General features: G+C 46.1%; 1 protein-coding gene across 1 annotated transcript in view; it reads right to left on the minus strand.

Moving 5' to 3' along the window:
* PFKP (phosphofructokinase, platelet) overlaps nt 1-13,309 on the minus strand; it is a 63,150-nt gene that overhangs the window by 2,287 nt on the left and 47,554 nt on the right. The window contains exons 17-20 of the mRNA XM_056858017.1: nt 4,847-5,011; nt 2,212-2,273; nt 1,592-1,703; nt 1,286-1,385 (exon numbers count right to left, since the gene is read on the minus strand). Coding sequence (XP_056713995.1) covers nt 1,286-1,385; nt 1,592-1,703; nt 2,212-2,273; nt 4,847-5,011 — 439 coding nt within the window. The remainder of the gene's footprint in view (nt 1-1,285; nt 1,386-1,591; nt 1,704-2,211; nt 2,274-4,846; nt 5,012-13,309) is intronic.

The following is a 13,309-nucleotide window of genomic DNA, read 5'->3' on the forward strand; positions in this document are numbered from 1 at the left end:
ATGAAAATGTAACATATAAATGTAAAATGAAAACTTTACCACATAAAGGGATAATATCTTTAAAAAATAGAACTACATTACCTTGCTCTGTGATTCCCATGCAGCCACCAAGAAAACAAGAGAGAAAGAGAAAATACTTGTAACGATGATACTGTGAATTCTTACACATTTACAAATTATACAAGAATGTAGGGATTTTGGTGGGATAGAATTCTGATATTACACACTCCATCTCTCATTTAGATGAGAAACTACCAAGTGTGTGTGTGTGTGTTGTTAAGTCACAGCTGACTTATGGCAACCCTGTAAGGTTTATTTTATTTATTTTTTTCCTGGCCAATGCTGGGCTTAGAGCGGGTTTTCAAGGTAAGAGAGGTTCAGAGGTGATTTGCCATAGCTGCCTCCTCGCCACAACCTTGGTAGTCCTTGGAGGTCACCCATTCAAATTCTAACCAGGGCCAATCCTGCTTAGCTTCTGAGATCAGGCTGTGTGTGTGTGTTAAGTGCCATCAAGTTGTTTCCGACTCATGGCGACCCTATGAATCAATGTCCTCCAAAGTGTCCTATCCTTAACAGCCTTGCTCAGAACTTGCAAATTGAGGTGTGTGGCTTCCTTTATAGAGTCAATCCATCTCTTGTTGGGTCTTCCTCTTTTCCTGCTGCCCTCAACTTTTCCTAGCAGAGATCAGGCTAGCCTGGGGCTATTCAAGCCACCTACCAAGTAGCAGCAGCCAAAATGATTCTTTTAGGGACTGAGCAGTCCAATCCCACTAGAGCTCCATGGGACCTATACCCAAGCCAGTTTGCCTAAGGATCGCAGAGATAACTTTCCTTGGAAAATTAAAGGATGAGTTGTATGAAGGTAAAAGAGCCCCTGGATTAAGAAGAACTTTTTACTTGTGCTTGTACATGTAAACAAAGGATTGCTTGATTCAGTATTTTGAACTGGCAGCCTCGATTACTACTAGAGTACACAATCCCATTTACTTAATGGAAACTACAGGCACTTATTTCGAAGTCCCACTGATCCAGTGGAACAGCCTAACTGGTTATAGTCAGACTGAATAATGGCAAGTGGTTCTTTTCTCATTTTTAATAATTTTCACCAGCCTTCCCACCCTAAAATGGGCTCATAAGGTACCTTACAAACACTGAAAGTTATACCATCTAAAAACAATTCAAAACAGCCAAGGATTTTTTTTAAAAAAGCAACAAGCAGAAGATGACTTCTTAGGGATGGGGCTAAAGCTTTGGAACATCCAAGGAAATGCTTGCAGCCGCTCACCTTTTTGATAGGATTCTTTCAGCTTCTTCGAGAGCCACAGCACGGCCTTGGCGGCAATTTTGGTCCCAAAGTTTCGATCAAACGGAGAAGGGGCGCCACCCTGTGAAATTCAAAAATTGGACAGTCAGGTGGAGTTTCAGTTCCAAAAATCAAAATCTACACATGGGGGACCAGTAATAACATGGGGGTTGTTGTTGTTTTTGGATGCCAAAGGTATCTGTGTAGGTTCCGCGATGGCAAGCCTTCATATGCATATCGCCCCAGCTTGGTCAGTTTTCAGTCTCTCTTTCCAGCATGGGAAATTACCTGCTGCATGTGACCCAGGACATTCTTTCGGCAGTCAAAGACTCCTTGCCCTTCCTCAGAATACAGCTGGTAAATGAAATCAGTGGTGTAATTCTCGCTGCTGTTTTCATTCCTGTATTAAAGCAACAACAAAGGAAACTTTCTGGGACTTTACAAGAGAGACGCTCGATAAAAGGCCAAACTACTGCTAGATTCCATACAACTCCCTGTAACTTCTCTCTCCCAAAACGTGACCAGAACTCTTATATGGGGGTGGGGAGGAACTATGCCCAGTTGGCATGCAGGGGACATATGTGCATGTCCGGCTACCAGCCACCTTATGCAGTGTGAGACCACTGTCCCATTGAGCCCTGGATTGTCAGCTCTGACTGGCAGCTACTCTCCAGGGTCTCTGAGGAGGGGTCTTTCCCTGCCTTGTTCCCTAATATAATTCTGCTGTACGTTCAGGACTGAACCTAGGGGAAAACAAAGGTTCCCTCACTGAGCTCACAGTACCCCCTACACTTTGAAAACGGGGGGGGGGGGTCGTGGGGGTTGCCATTCCTCACCCTTCTCTGTGCCATTTCCCCAAGCAACTCTGTACTTGATTTTTCAGTACATTCAGTAAACCACCAACTTACCTCAGCACCAACCCACGCTGAATAGTGGTTTTCATCTTCTCAGTCAGATGTTCTACGTTGGCCTGTGAACAAGCATTTTCCCCAAGTGAGTCACGCCATGGAAGATTACCCATTGCTAACCTTTGCTTCCTTAACATTCCTAAGCGTATTCAATCTGTTACCAAATTTTGCCTTCATATGTAATTCAAGTCTATGCTCCTCTTTTATAGTCATCTATGCTGAGAGATGCCTGATTGCAGGCAGGCTGGCTTTTGCCCTGTTGTGTCTGGTCCAGCTGAGTGGTTTAAGTTGCATTTTACAAAGACCCTTCCCACAATCCCACCCTTGGCATTTCAAGTTTAATCCTCATGCAAAACAACAGAGGTGTGTTAGCTATGCACATGCTAATGGCTATGCAAACAGGAACAAAGGAGCAGGCGAGTGGGGGGTGGAATTTCTCCTTTTGCATTGGGACCGTGAATAGGCATTTTTAAGGTCGCATTTTAAAAAAGAGCTTTGAGCGAACATCAACATTGACTATGCAAAAATGGCCAGACAGTTCAGAGAGAACTGTGACTAGCCCAAGGTCACCCAGTGCCATGGGGCAGTCCCTGGAGAATGGGTCCTCCTCAGAGGAGGAACTCTACCAGGAGAATTCAGCCCCAATGGAGCTGCCTCTGACCTCACAGCCTGAAGTGGGGCCTGATTCAGCACAGCCTGGCGAGGAGGCTGACAGCCCTGAAGCTAGTGACTCTCCAGACTTGCAGTCAGAAGTCATGGCAGAACCAACCCCGTCCTGCTCAGAGCCTGAATCCAGTGGCCCAGCTGTGAGCCCTCAAGCTACTAAGGCAGCAAAGGCTGACAGGTGGAGGCAGCAGCAGAGAAAGGCACTGGTGGCTAAAAGACATAGTGCCCAGCTGGTTTGGTAAGTACTAGACCCGTGTTGGCGAACCTATGGCACGCGTGTCGACTCCGGCACGCGTAGCCCTCTCTGGCGGCACGCGTGGCTCAACTGGGCGGTGAGGACTTTGAACAGTTCAAAGCCCCCTTCCCTGCACTCCCCGCCGCCCAGCTGGGAAGAAGGGCTTAGGAGGCAGGGGCTTAGTACCCCCCCTCCTCTTGGATTCCAGGCGTGCGGTGGGGAGGAGGCATGCGCTCGGGCGGCTTTTTTTCGCCTCCGCGGCCGGTTGCTGCTGCTGCCACTGGTGGCCAGAAAAGCCCCTCCAACCTCCCCGCCCCCCCGCTCCAGTCTGCCAGGGCTTCTGTCCCGGGCAGCTGCTGGGCTGCTGCGTTCTCAGCTGCTACTTTTGCATTTGCAAAGCCTCTCCCGCCACCCCGCCACGTCCCGGTCCCAACTCTCCGGCGGCTGGCGCAGGGACTGGCAAGAGGGGCCAGCTGCAGCAGGCGGCGTGGTGGCTCCTTCCAGCCGCTTCCCATGGCGCGATCCTGAGCCCGGGCTGCTTAACGTTTGCAAGGCAGCCTGGGCCGCCCGAGCGCTCTCTCGATGCAAACGCGTTGCAAACAGGGCAGGGTTTGGGGGGAAAATGGAGCAACGCGTGCATTTTGCAAAATAAAAAAGTGTTTGTGGGGGGGGGGGTTTGCACAACTAGTGGCGAGCCCGATTTTAAAAGCTGATAAGAAAACCTTCGTCTCTAGAGATCTGAGAAAGAAACTGTTTTGTTTGCAAAATCGGGGGCGAAGGAAACGACCAGGAGGGATTTAAAAGGCAGGGATCTGCAAGGGAATGTGCCGCTGGAAGATCTGGGGGGCGAAGGGGAGCGGAGTTAACGCGGCCTGGGGATCGTCCCCCCCCCCATGACTGTTGGGGGGGATTGTTTTCTTCAGGGGTTTGTTTTTAAGGACTGCGCTGTCTTTAAACGGGCGTTCCTAAGCCTGCTTACTTGCTAGCAAACCCGATTTAACTTAGGGGTGCTCACTACGATAGGAGATCGGCCGTCCATCCGGCACCAGCCCGGGGATGCTTACTCAGGGGTAAGCCGCTGAACGGTAGGAGGAGGACCAGAGCAGTAAATCTTCCGAGGAAACCTGCGCAGGGGTGCCATTTGAACACGATCCCCTGCGCGCCCCGCATGATCTGCGTGTTTACTCGGGAATAAGGGAAGCAGGGTTCCGAGCGACCCGTTGCAGCGGAGCAGTTCAAAGCCCCTTCCCCCTTCCCTGCACTCCCCGTTGCCCAGCTGGGAGTCCAGGGAAGTTGTTTTTTCTAAACTGAAACCTCAGTATTCAGGTTAAATTGCCGTGTTGGCACTTTGCAATAAATAAGTGGGTTTGGGGTTGCAGTTTGGGCACTCGGTCTCTAAAAGGTTCACCATCACTGTACTAGACTCTGATATCTGGCTTTGACAAACGGACTTGTTCTTTGAACTCTGCTTTACCCTCTCCCTGCTGTCGCCAACTGCCTGGAGTAGTATCTCAGAGACACTGAAAGTGGAGACCTGAGCTAGCCAGCACACCTAGCAGGCTTCATGTAGGGGAATGGGAAATCAAACCCAGATAAGGGTTGGCCACTCCTAACCACTACACCACGCTGGCTCTCCAGCATGAGATAAGGCATCAGCTGGTACATATGCAGGTATAACTGGCTCACAGGCACTGAACTTAAAACCGAAGTGGGCAAGATATGGGTTCTGCATACCTGGAGCTCCCGGATATCAAACTTCTCTTCAAAGATGTACGCAACATCAGCTCCTGCAGCCAGGGCCCCCATACTCGCCAGGTACCCACAGTAGCCACCCATGGTCTCGATGATGAACACTCGACGCTTGGTCCCGCTTGCTGACAGTTTGATTCGGTCACAGGTCTAGGAAGGGACAGGCCATTAGTGACTAACAAACCCAATTCTTACCGTTTGAATGGTTAGTTTTGCCACCTGCTGGGCACATGCTTTTTCTATTAGTTACAGCCAGAACAATCATGCATTGTCAAACCTAAAACTAATGTACAGAAAACACAACTTGTCATCCAGATGGTATCTGCAATATTAAATTAAATATTAAATCTGGGCACACACACAAAAAATAAACTCTTGCATTAGTATTTTGATAAACCAGAAACCTAATTGTTTTTGAATCTTATTTCTGGATTGAGACTCTGAGTTATGGTTTTTAAGACTAACGGAAAAACACAGGCTGACCTCCAGTGGTGAAGGCATAGCTATAACAGATAGCAAAAGGGGCAAACTGGTTTTGCAGAGGAACGCTGCAGTGCTCCGCTTGCCATGGGAACTGCAGCCATGAAACTATCAAGCAACTTTCTAGTTGTACAGGCTGTTTTTGGATCCTTTGTCTTCATCTCTGAGCCCTGGGTGACAGCAACCAAGAAGGATTTGTTTTTACGTTGTGCTTTTAAATTTTTTTGCACATTTTTTTAATTGAAGAGCATACTCAATACAAAACTAGCACCAAAAGCCTTCAGTTTATAAAACATTAAGCAGGTTTTAGGGGGCTGATCTATTCACAAACGTTTTCTGTAAGCCCTGCCAAATCATAGAGTCTCTCTTTCTCCTAACTTGTCCACTATGTGCCGCCTCCCCGCCCAGATCTTTGGTATTGGCTAGACTTTCCCTACTCTTAAACAAGACATTTAGTTTAGCCATGACATTCATTTGAAGCACCGGAAATTCTCTCCTGGCAAGAGGTCTTCATATACTCACGGCCAGCTCCAGGTTTTGCCCCTTGCACACATACAGCCCATTCCTGAGCTGGCGATGGCCGGGGACAGTGGGGAGGAGGCGCCACTGCGCTGCCTCCTAAGTCGTTCCACGGCCATCAAAAGACAAAAAAAAAAAAACCTTTTAGAGGGCTTTTTGCCCCACTGAAAAAAGCAAGGCTGTGCCTGCTAAAAAGCAGGTGCAGCCTTGCTTCTCTCGCTGCCAGCATACCCGGGGAGAATGGGGACAGGAGGCTGCCTAACGGCAGCTCCTCCCCCCCCGGAATGCCCCCGGGATGTGGAAGGCCCCGCTGGGCAGGGTGGCACAGCTGCGGCAGTGCCTGGTGCATGGTGTCTGGCCCTCCTGGCTGGCATTGGGGCCACTTTCGGCAGCGTATGTAGCCCATACGCTGGCATGGAGGGCCCCAACGCCAGTGCAGCGCCTTCCTGGCATCCAAAGGGCTTTTGCCCTTAAAGGTCAGGAATGTGCTGTAAGTGTACTAATCATGTGATGCAAAGACATGCATACAATCTCCAGACTGGGGGCAGCAAGCACAACGCACCAATTTGGTACTCGCGATCAGGAGAGGGCAGGGCTGTGTTCAGCATGCCCAGGATTGCACCGATTGCCACTTTGGGGTCAGGAAGCAATTTTCCTCCAGGCCAGATTGGCTAGGGATCCTAGAGGGGTTTTGTTGTTGTTGTTGTTTTGGCCATCTTCTGGGTATGGAGTGGGGGTCACTGGGCTGTGGGTGGAGATAGTTGTGAATTTTCTGCATCGGGCAGGGGGTTGGACTAGATGACCCCAGTGGTCCCTTCCAGCTCTACGATTCTAGGAATTGGGAGTTCAGTCTAGAGATCTCTGTTCTATTTCAGAAAGTCATCTTGCACTTCTTATGGAGAGTATGGTAGAAGCAGCAGAGTGTGGCTCTTGGGGAGTTCTTTTCGGTCTTGCCAGCACCACTGGGGCTTGAAAGAATACCAGCTCTCCCACTGACACTGTCCCAGTGGAAGATAATCAGTTAGGGCAACCAAGGCTTTCCCCATCCCAAACCCAGGTCTCAGTCCAGACTGAAATTGATCTAGATAACCTGCCTCCTCCAAGACCACCTAAAGCTGTGTGGCCACCACCCACTCAAACATCTTTCTCCAGAAGTGGCATGTTGGCCTCAAGCCATAGTTGTTTAGGCCAATTGGGTCCAGGGATGCCTTCTTCAGGAGGGGTCGCATGTAGGGTTGCCAACCTCCGGGTACTAGCTGGAGATCTCCTGCTATTACAACTGATCTCCAGCTGATAGAGATCAGTTCACCTGGAGAAAATGGCCACTTTGGCAATTGAACTCTATGGCATTGAAATCCCTTCTTGCCCCAAACCCCGCCCCAAAAATCTCTAGGTATTTCCCAACCAGGAGCTGGCAACCCACATGTCTGCCCCTTTGAAGGTGATTCTAACAACACCCTTCCACGGAGAGATGTTTATTACATCCCGGACCCATCTGACAAATCCATCTCTGCTTAACACCAACAGCCACTAAGGGTGAAGGGTTGAATCTTGGCATGGTGGGCGGCACCCTTCCAAGGCGCTTGTGCACTTCGTCAAGTCTCATCAACTGAAAGCCATCCATACAACTAGGATGATACTGCACTCCTGCATCAACTAAGGAATCTACGTTGTGGCAAAAGCAAGTGGTTTTATCTGCAAAATGCTTTGCCAAAGCATCACAGTGGGCCTGTGTGTTTTCCAGGCCTACATTTTCAGGAGCCTGGGTTAAGAGTCCCTTTACCACCCGGAAAAGCTCCGCTGGATGGTACGTCACTGGTGCAACGACGGCAGAGAAGTCAGCTTGCTTTCACAGCCATCACCACCATGGGGTCGCCAAGATAACATCCTCTCACCCAGGTTCAGTCACATTCACTTTGAGGTTTCCTCCACTCACATTCCTACTGTCTGCCCGACTGTGGCGACGTTCCCGACGATTTATCATAATCCTAGTTCTTGGGTTTTAATAAATCAACTTGAAATCATTCAAAAAGCTAAAACCTAATCCAAATGTTGGAATTATCTTAATTTATCTCATCAATTACATTTACTGCATCAATGAAGCATCATGCAGTATCTTACTCAAATTTCTCTATGAACCAATTAACTTTAATAAATCCCTTGTGGTCCATCCCGTTATATTTAGATAGGATTCTATTTGATATGCCTGCTAAAATTTTGTAATCTTTATTCAGTAACAAAATAGGCCTCCATGATTCAACCTTTATGCGCGTCTTTTCCTTTTTTAAGCTCAGATTTGGACCATGAGTTTGAAAAAGCCATTTTCCATTCCATAGTTTTATACTGGGCCTAAATCCATGCTAAAATATTTTATGTTTTATAGAACTCCATTCCCTAAACCCTCAAGCTTCTTGATTTCATAAAAGACCCGTTGATGGGTTATGGGAGGATTCAGTTCCTCCTACTCTCCTTGAGAAATCATTCACAGTGGGTAGTCGTGTTAGTCTGTCTGCAGTAGTAGAAAAGGGCAAGAGTCCAGTGGCACCCTAAAGACTAACAAAAATATTTTCTGGTAGGATATGAGCTTTCGTGAGCCATAGCTCACTTCTTCAGATCTTCAGACACTTCATATCTGAAGAAGTGAGCTGTGACTCACGAAAGCTCATACCCTACCAGAAAATATTTTTGTTAGTCTTTAAGGTGCTACTGGACTCTTGCCCTTTTCTACTACTGGGAAATCATTGTAAGCAGAAATGGCTGAAAATTGCCCTCTTATGCAGGTTTCATATGTGTGTGTGTGTGTGTGTGTGTGTGTGTGTGTGTGTGTGTGTGTTAAGTCCCATCAAGTCGCTTCTGACTCATGGCGACCCTATGAATCAATGTCATCCAAAATGTCCTATCTTTGACAGCCTTGCTCAGATCTTGCAAATTGAGGGCTGTGGCTTTCTTTATTGAGTCAGTCCATCTCTTGTTGGGTCTTCCTCTTTTCCTGCTGCCCTCAACTTTACCTAGCATGTCTGTTTTTTCCAGTGACTCTTGTCGTCTCATGATGTGACCAAAATACGATAGCCTCAGTTTAGTCGTTTTAGTTTCTAGGGTCAGTTCAGGCTTGATTTGATCTATAACCCACTGATTTTTTTGTTTGTTTGTTTGTTTTTTGGCAGTCCATGGTATCCGTAACACTCTCCTCCAACACCACATTTCAAAGGAATCTATTTTCTTCCTATCAGCTTTCTTCACTGTCCAGCTTTCACACCCATACATAGTAATAGGAAATACGATGGCATTAACTAATCTAGTCTTGGTGGCCAGTGACACATCCTTACACTTCAAAATCTTTTCTAGCTCCTTCATGGCTGCCCTTCCTAGCCTCAATCTCCTTCTGATTTCTTGGCTGCAGGTTTCATAGGTTCCTGTATAGTTTTGACACCTATGCTTCATATCGATTTGGAAAAATAAATAATGCTTATTTCTGATTCACTCTTTAATATTACTGTCCTGAAGGAGTAATGGGTCCAACATCCATATAAATGCTTTCTTACTACACTTCTACACATTTCATATGCCAAAGCATGGTCTGGAACCAATCTAGATCAGGATTCTCTAACGGGCAGCTCACCAGCTGCTACCAAGTAGTTCACACATCCCAAGAAGCCTCAGGAAAAGGTCATGAAAATATCTTCTCTGGGCTTTTTTTAAAGCTTATTTTTCATGGGGTTTTCTCTTTACCAATAGTTTCATTTCTGGTGCTTTTCCTAATCCATGGACTTTTTTGCATTCTCTTTTTCCTTGTCTTGAAGTTCCTGTTTCTTCAGGGTTTTTTCATCACATATTTTGCTCCCTCTAATGGTTGATTCGACATCACACGCGTTTTTATGAAGAGCAAAAAGCTGTTGCATAAATCGGCAGGGAAATAAACTAGACTTACTCTTTTGCTATATCAAATCGACCACTAGAGGCATTAAAACACATGTGGAACTTTAAAAACGCACACTGAAGAAACAGAAACTTTTAAGACGAGGAAAAAGAGAATGCAGAAAATCCCCGTGTTCTGTTTTAGGGTAGAAAAAACTTGGCAACATGGGGGGAAGTAGCTCAGGATATTTTTCATAAGTATATTCATTCATACATTATAGGCCCTTCAAAATATTACCTTATCTAGAATTATTGTTGATTAAGCCAAAAAAGATTCACCATCATGTATTTACTGCAGAATTTGTTTTATTATCTACTAACCTCTTCAACGATAAATGTTTTCCATCTCCTTCAGATATATCTCTAAATAAATACAAAGTTTAATTTCAAACTAATAAGTCACTATACCTCTAGTTTGTGTGTTTCCACCAGACAGGTATTTTACCTTTGAGCAAATCATCCAGCAGGTAAGCTTCATGACTTCTCAAATGTTTTTTGTTGAAGAAATAGTGTCAGATCCTTCCAATGTCAATACTGGGTTTTTTTGGTTTTGTTTTAGTGGGATGGTTTAATCCACTCCCATCCTAGTCTACTAGTGTGCATGTGGGGGTGGGGGAAGAAAGTAGGATTTCTATCTACTGAAAGATAGGGTTGTCAACAACCAGGAGGGAAAATATGCCTTGCCCCTTTAACAGACACTTAATGTATAGAACTGGGCAGTTGAACCTTTTCATGGTATAGAGGTAAGTAACATCACCTGGCCAATATCTGTTAAAGAGGTAGGGCATTTTTTTTCTCTAGGCTGCTGAAAGAAACAATGACTATCATGGAATTATAAGTCATGTTGGCCTTAAAAGGCTCACGTCGGCATTTCTTTTCCAAGCCACTTACCAAAAATCAAGAAAGATAAAACTAATTTAATATTAAAAAGTTAAAGGTAAAGGTCCCCTGTGCAAGTACCAAGTCATTACTGACCCATAGGGTGATGTCACATCCTGACATTTACTAGGCATACTTTGTTTACGGGGTGGCTTGCCATTACCTTCCCAATCATCTACACTTTACCCCCAGCAAGCTGGGTACTCATTTTACCGACCTCAGAAGGATGGAAGGCTGAGTCAACCTTGAGCCGGCTACCTGAAACCGACTTCCATCGGGATTGAACTCAGGTCGTGAGAAGAGCTTTTGACTGCAGTACTACAGTTTACCACTCTGCTCCACAGGGATCATATAATACTAATAACATATCATTGTTAATATAATATTAATATAATATAAAACATTGATATAATATTATGATTAACCTGGGTATTATTTGACATTTCTATTCCTTACACTGGTTTGCCGCACTTCGCTTGTTCAGTCTCCTAGATTTTATAATCTAATCCATAAGGGAAATCTCATCATACAGAAGAGCCTGCATATAAATTTCAAGAGTTAGGCTAGGTAGCCGCCACAGTCCACAATTCCAGATCAACCCCAAGGTATTAATTGCATGAATAGACATTATTTTAAACAGTCAGGCTCCCCAGCATCAATGCAACTTGGAAACTTAGCATTTGTTTATTTATTTTTTAGCTCTCTTACCTCCACCAGGCAATTCAGAGCGGTGTCAGCACCGATACTGAAGTCGCTGCCTGGCACATTGTTGCTAATCGTGGCAGGCAACACGCAGAGAGGGACGCAAAACTCCTCAAAGTGGGATCGCGCTTCAGCTAACTGCAGGCAGCCCTGATAGGCCTGAAGCAGCGGTACAAGGAATGATGAGCAGCAGGCTCGGTGTCCTTGCTTTGCACAGTCGTTAGGTAGGGTTGCCAGCTCCGGGTTGGGAAACATCTGGAGATTTTGAGGGTGGAGCCTGAGGAGGGCGGGGTTTGCAGAGGGGAGGGACTTCAATGCCAAAGCGGCCATTTGCTCCAGAGTCCAGGGGAACTGATCTCTGTAGCCTGGAGATCAGTTGTAATAGCGGGAGAACTCCAGCCACTACCTGGAGGTTGGCAACCCTATCATCAGGCCTTCTGATAGTGACTCCTTGTGTGTGGCAACGGAAGGGTAGACTTTCCAGTGGTGCAAAGGACATAAAGCGAGTGATTTTTAAGGATGGATCCCCCTCACGTAACCCTGCAACGGATCACTGAATTTGCATTGATGCAGAAGAAATTCAACAGGAGTTAGTTGAAAGAGGAAACAATTGAAATAGGGAAATAGAGTAAGGGAGAAAATAAGGGGAAGGTGGTCATACTTGGAAGAGAAATGCTTCTAGGACCTCACTGAACTTAGTGAATTCTAAAGCCCAAAAGGAAAAGAAGTTGGCTGGGAACAGAAATATAAAACGCCAGTGGCCACGAAGTCCACAGATCTTGGCATGGCTTACTAAGCAGTCCTAATTTGTAGTCAACTCACTCCTTCAGATGCTTTGCACACTCCACACAACTCTGGGTGGTGGTCTGTCAAATCACACTGGGGCTTTGGAGTGGGCATAAGCTGTTTGATGTCTAAAGACGTTGACTGGCTCAGAATAACCCAGAGTAACTTCATGGCTAAACGGGGACTTGAACTGAAATCTCCCTAGACTACTGCTGTATCAACTATGCCACACTGGCACACCACTATAAACAGCTTTCACTGTATTTACTAACAAAACTAAGATGGTAGTAGATATAGAGAGCCCGTGCTGTTCACATACTTACAAACCCTTATGGAGGTCCATCACGAGTCCAGGGAATTTGTCTGTATCCATCCATGAGCAGATACTTTACATTTCATCCAGCTTTCCTATCTAAAGCTTCCCACGTAAACCCAGCATAACTACAGCTTTTGTTTCTCAGTTGACAGACTGTTTGCATTTTAATTTTGCCTGCAAAAGCATTTAAGACAATGTAGTGGAATTCTTCTTTTAAAAGTTTCAGATACATTTTGGATGACAACATTTATCTGGAGACAGTATCTCAATCAGCGCTTTCCAAATTTCCTCTCCTTGGGAGAACTCTTCTAAACCGACTTGCCTGATGAGGAACCACTTTGTGTTGGTTGTGGAACCCTTTACCAGTTGTACAGAATCTGAGGCAGCTTTGGGAGGCACATACAGTACACATGTCATCATAGCGAGGCCTACTGTGAACAGAGAGCACACCCTAGCATGCATCCCCCATAGGGTTGCCAGCTCCAGGTTGGGAAATACCTGGAGATTTTTGGGGTGGAGCTGGAGGAAGGTGGGGTTTGGGGAGGGGAGGGACTTCAATGCCATACAGTCCAATGGCCAAAGCGGCCATTTTCTCCAGGTGAACTGATCTCTATCGGCTGGAGATCAGTTGTAATAGCAGGAGATCTCCAGCTAGAACCTGAAGGTTGGCAACCCTAATCCCCCATGACTGCACATGGTGGTGAGATGGAAGCTGTTCTTCAAAAAAACCTATCCACCATTAACTGATCTTATTGAGGATCCCTTGAACAGCCCTGAAGGAATTCTAGTGTTCCTGATTTAAGCAAAATGAATAAAAACGGTCACAACAATCCCGTAATAGCAAAGCAACA

This window comes from Euleptes europaea, chromosome 11, assembly GCF_029931775.1.
Source record: "Euleptes europaea isolate rEulEur1 chromosome 11, rEulEur1.hap1, whole genome shotgun sequence".
Lineage (NCBI taxonomy): Eukaryota > Metazoa > Chordata > Lepidosauria > Squamata > Sphaerodactylidae > Euleptes > Euleptes europaea.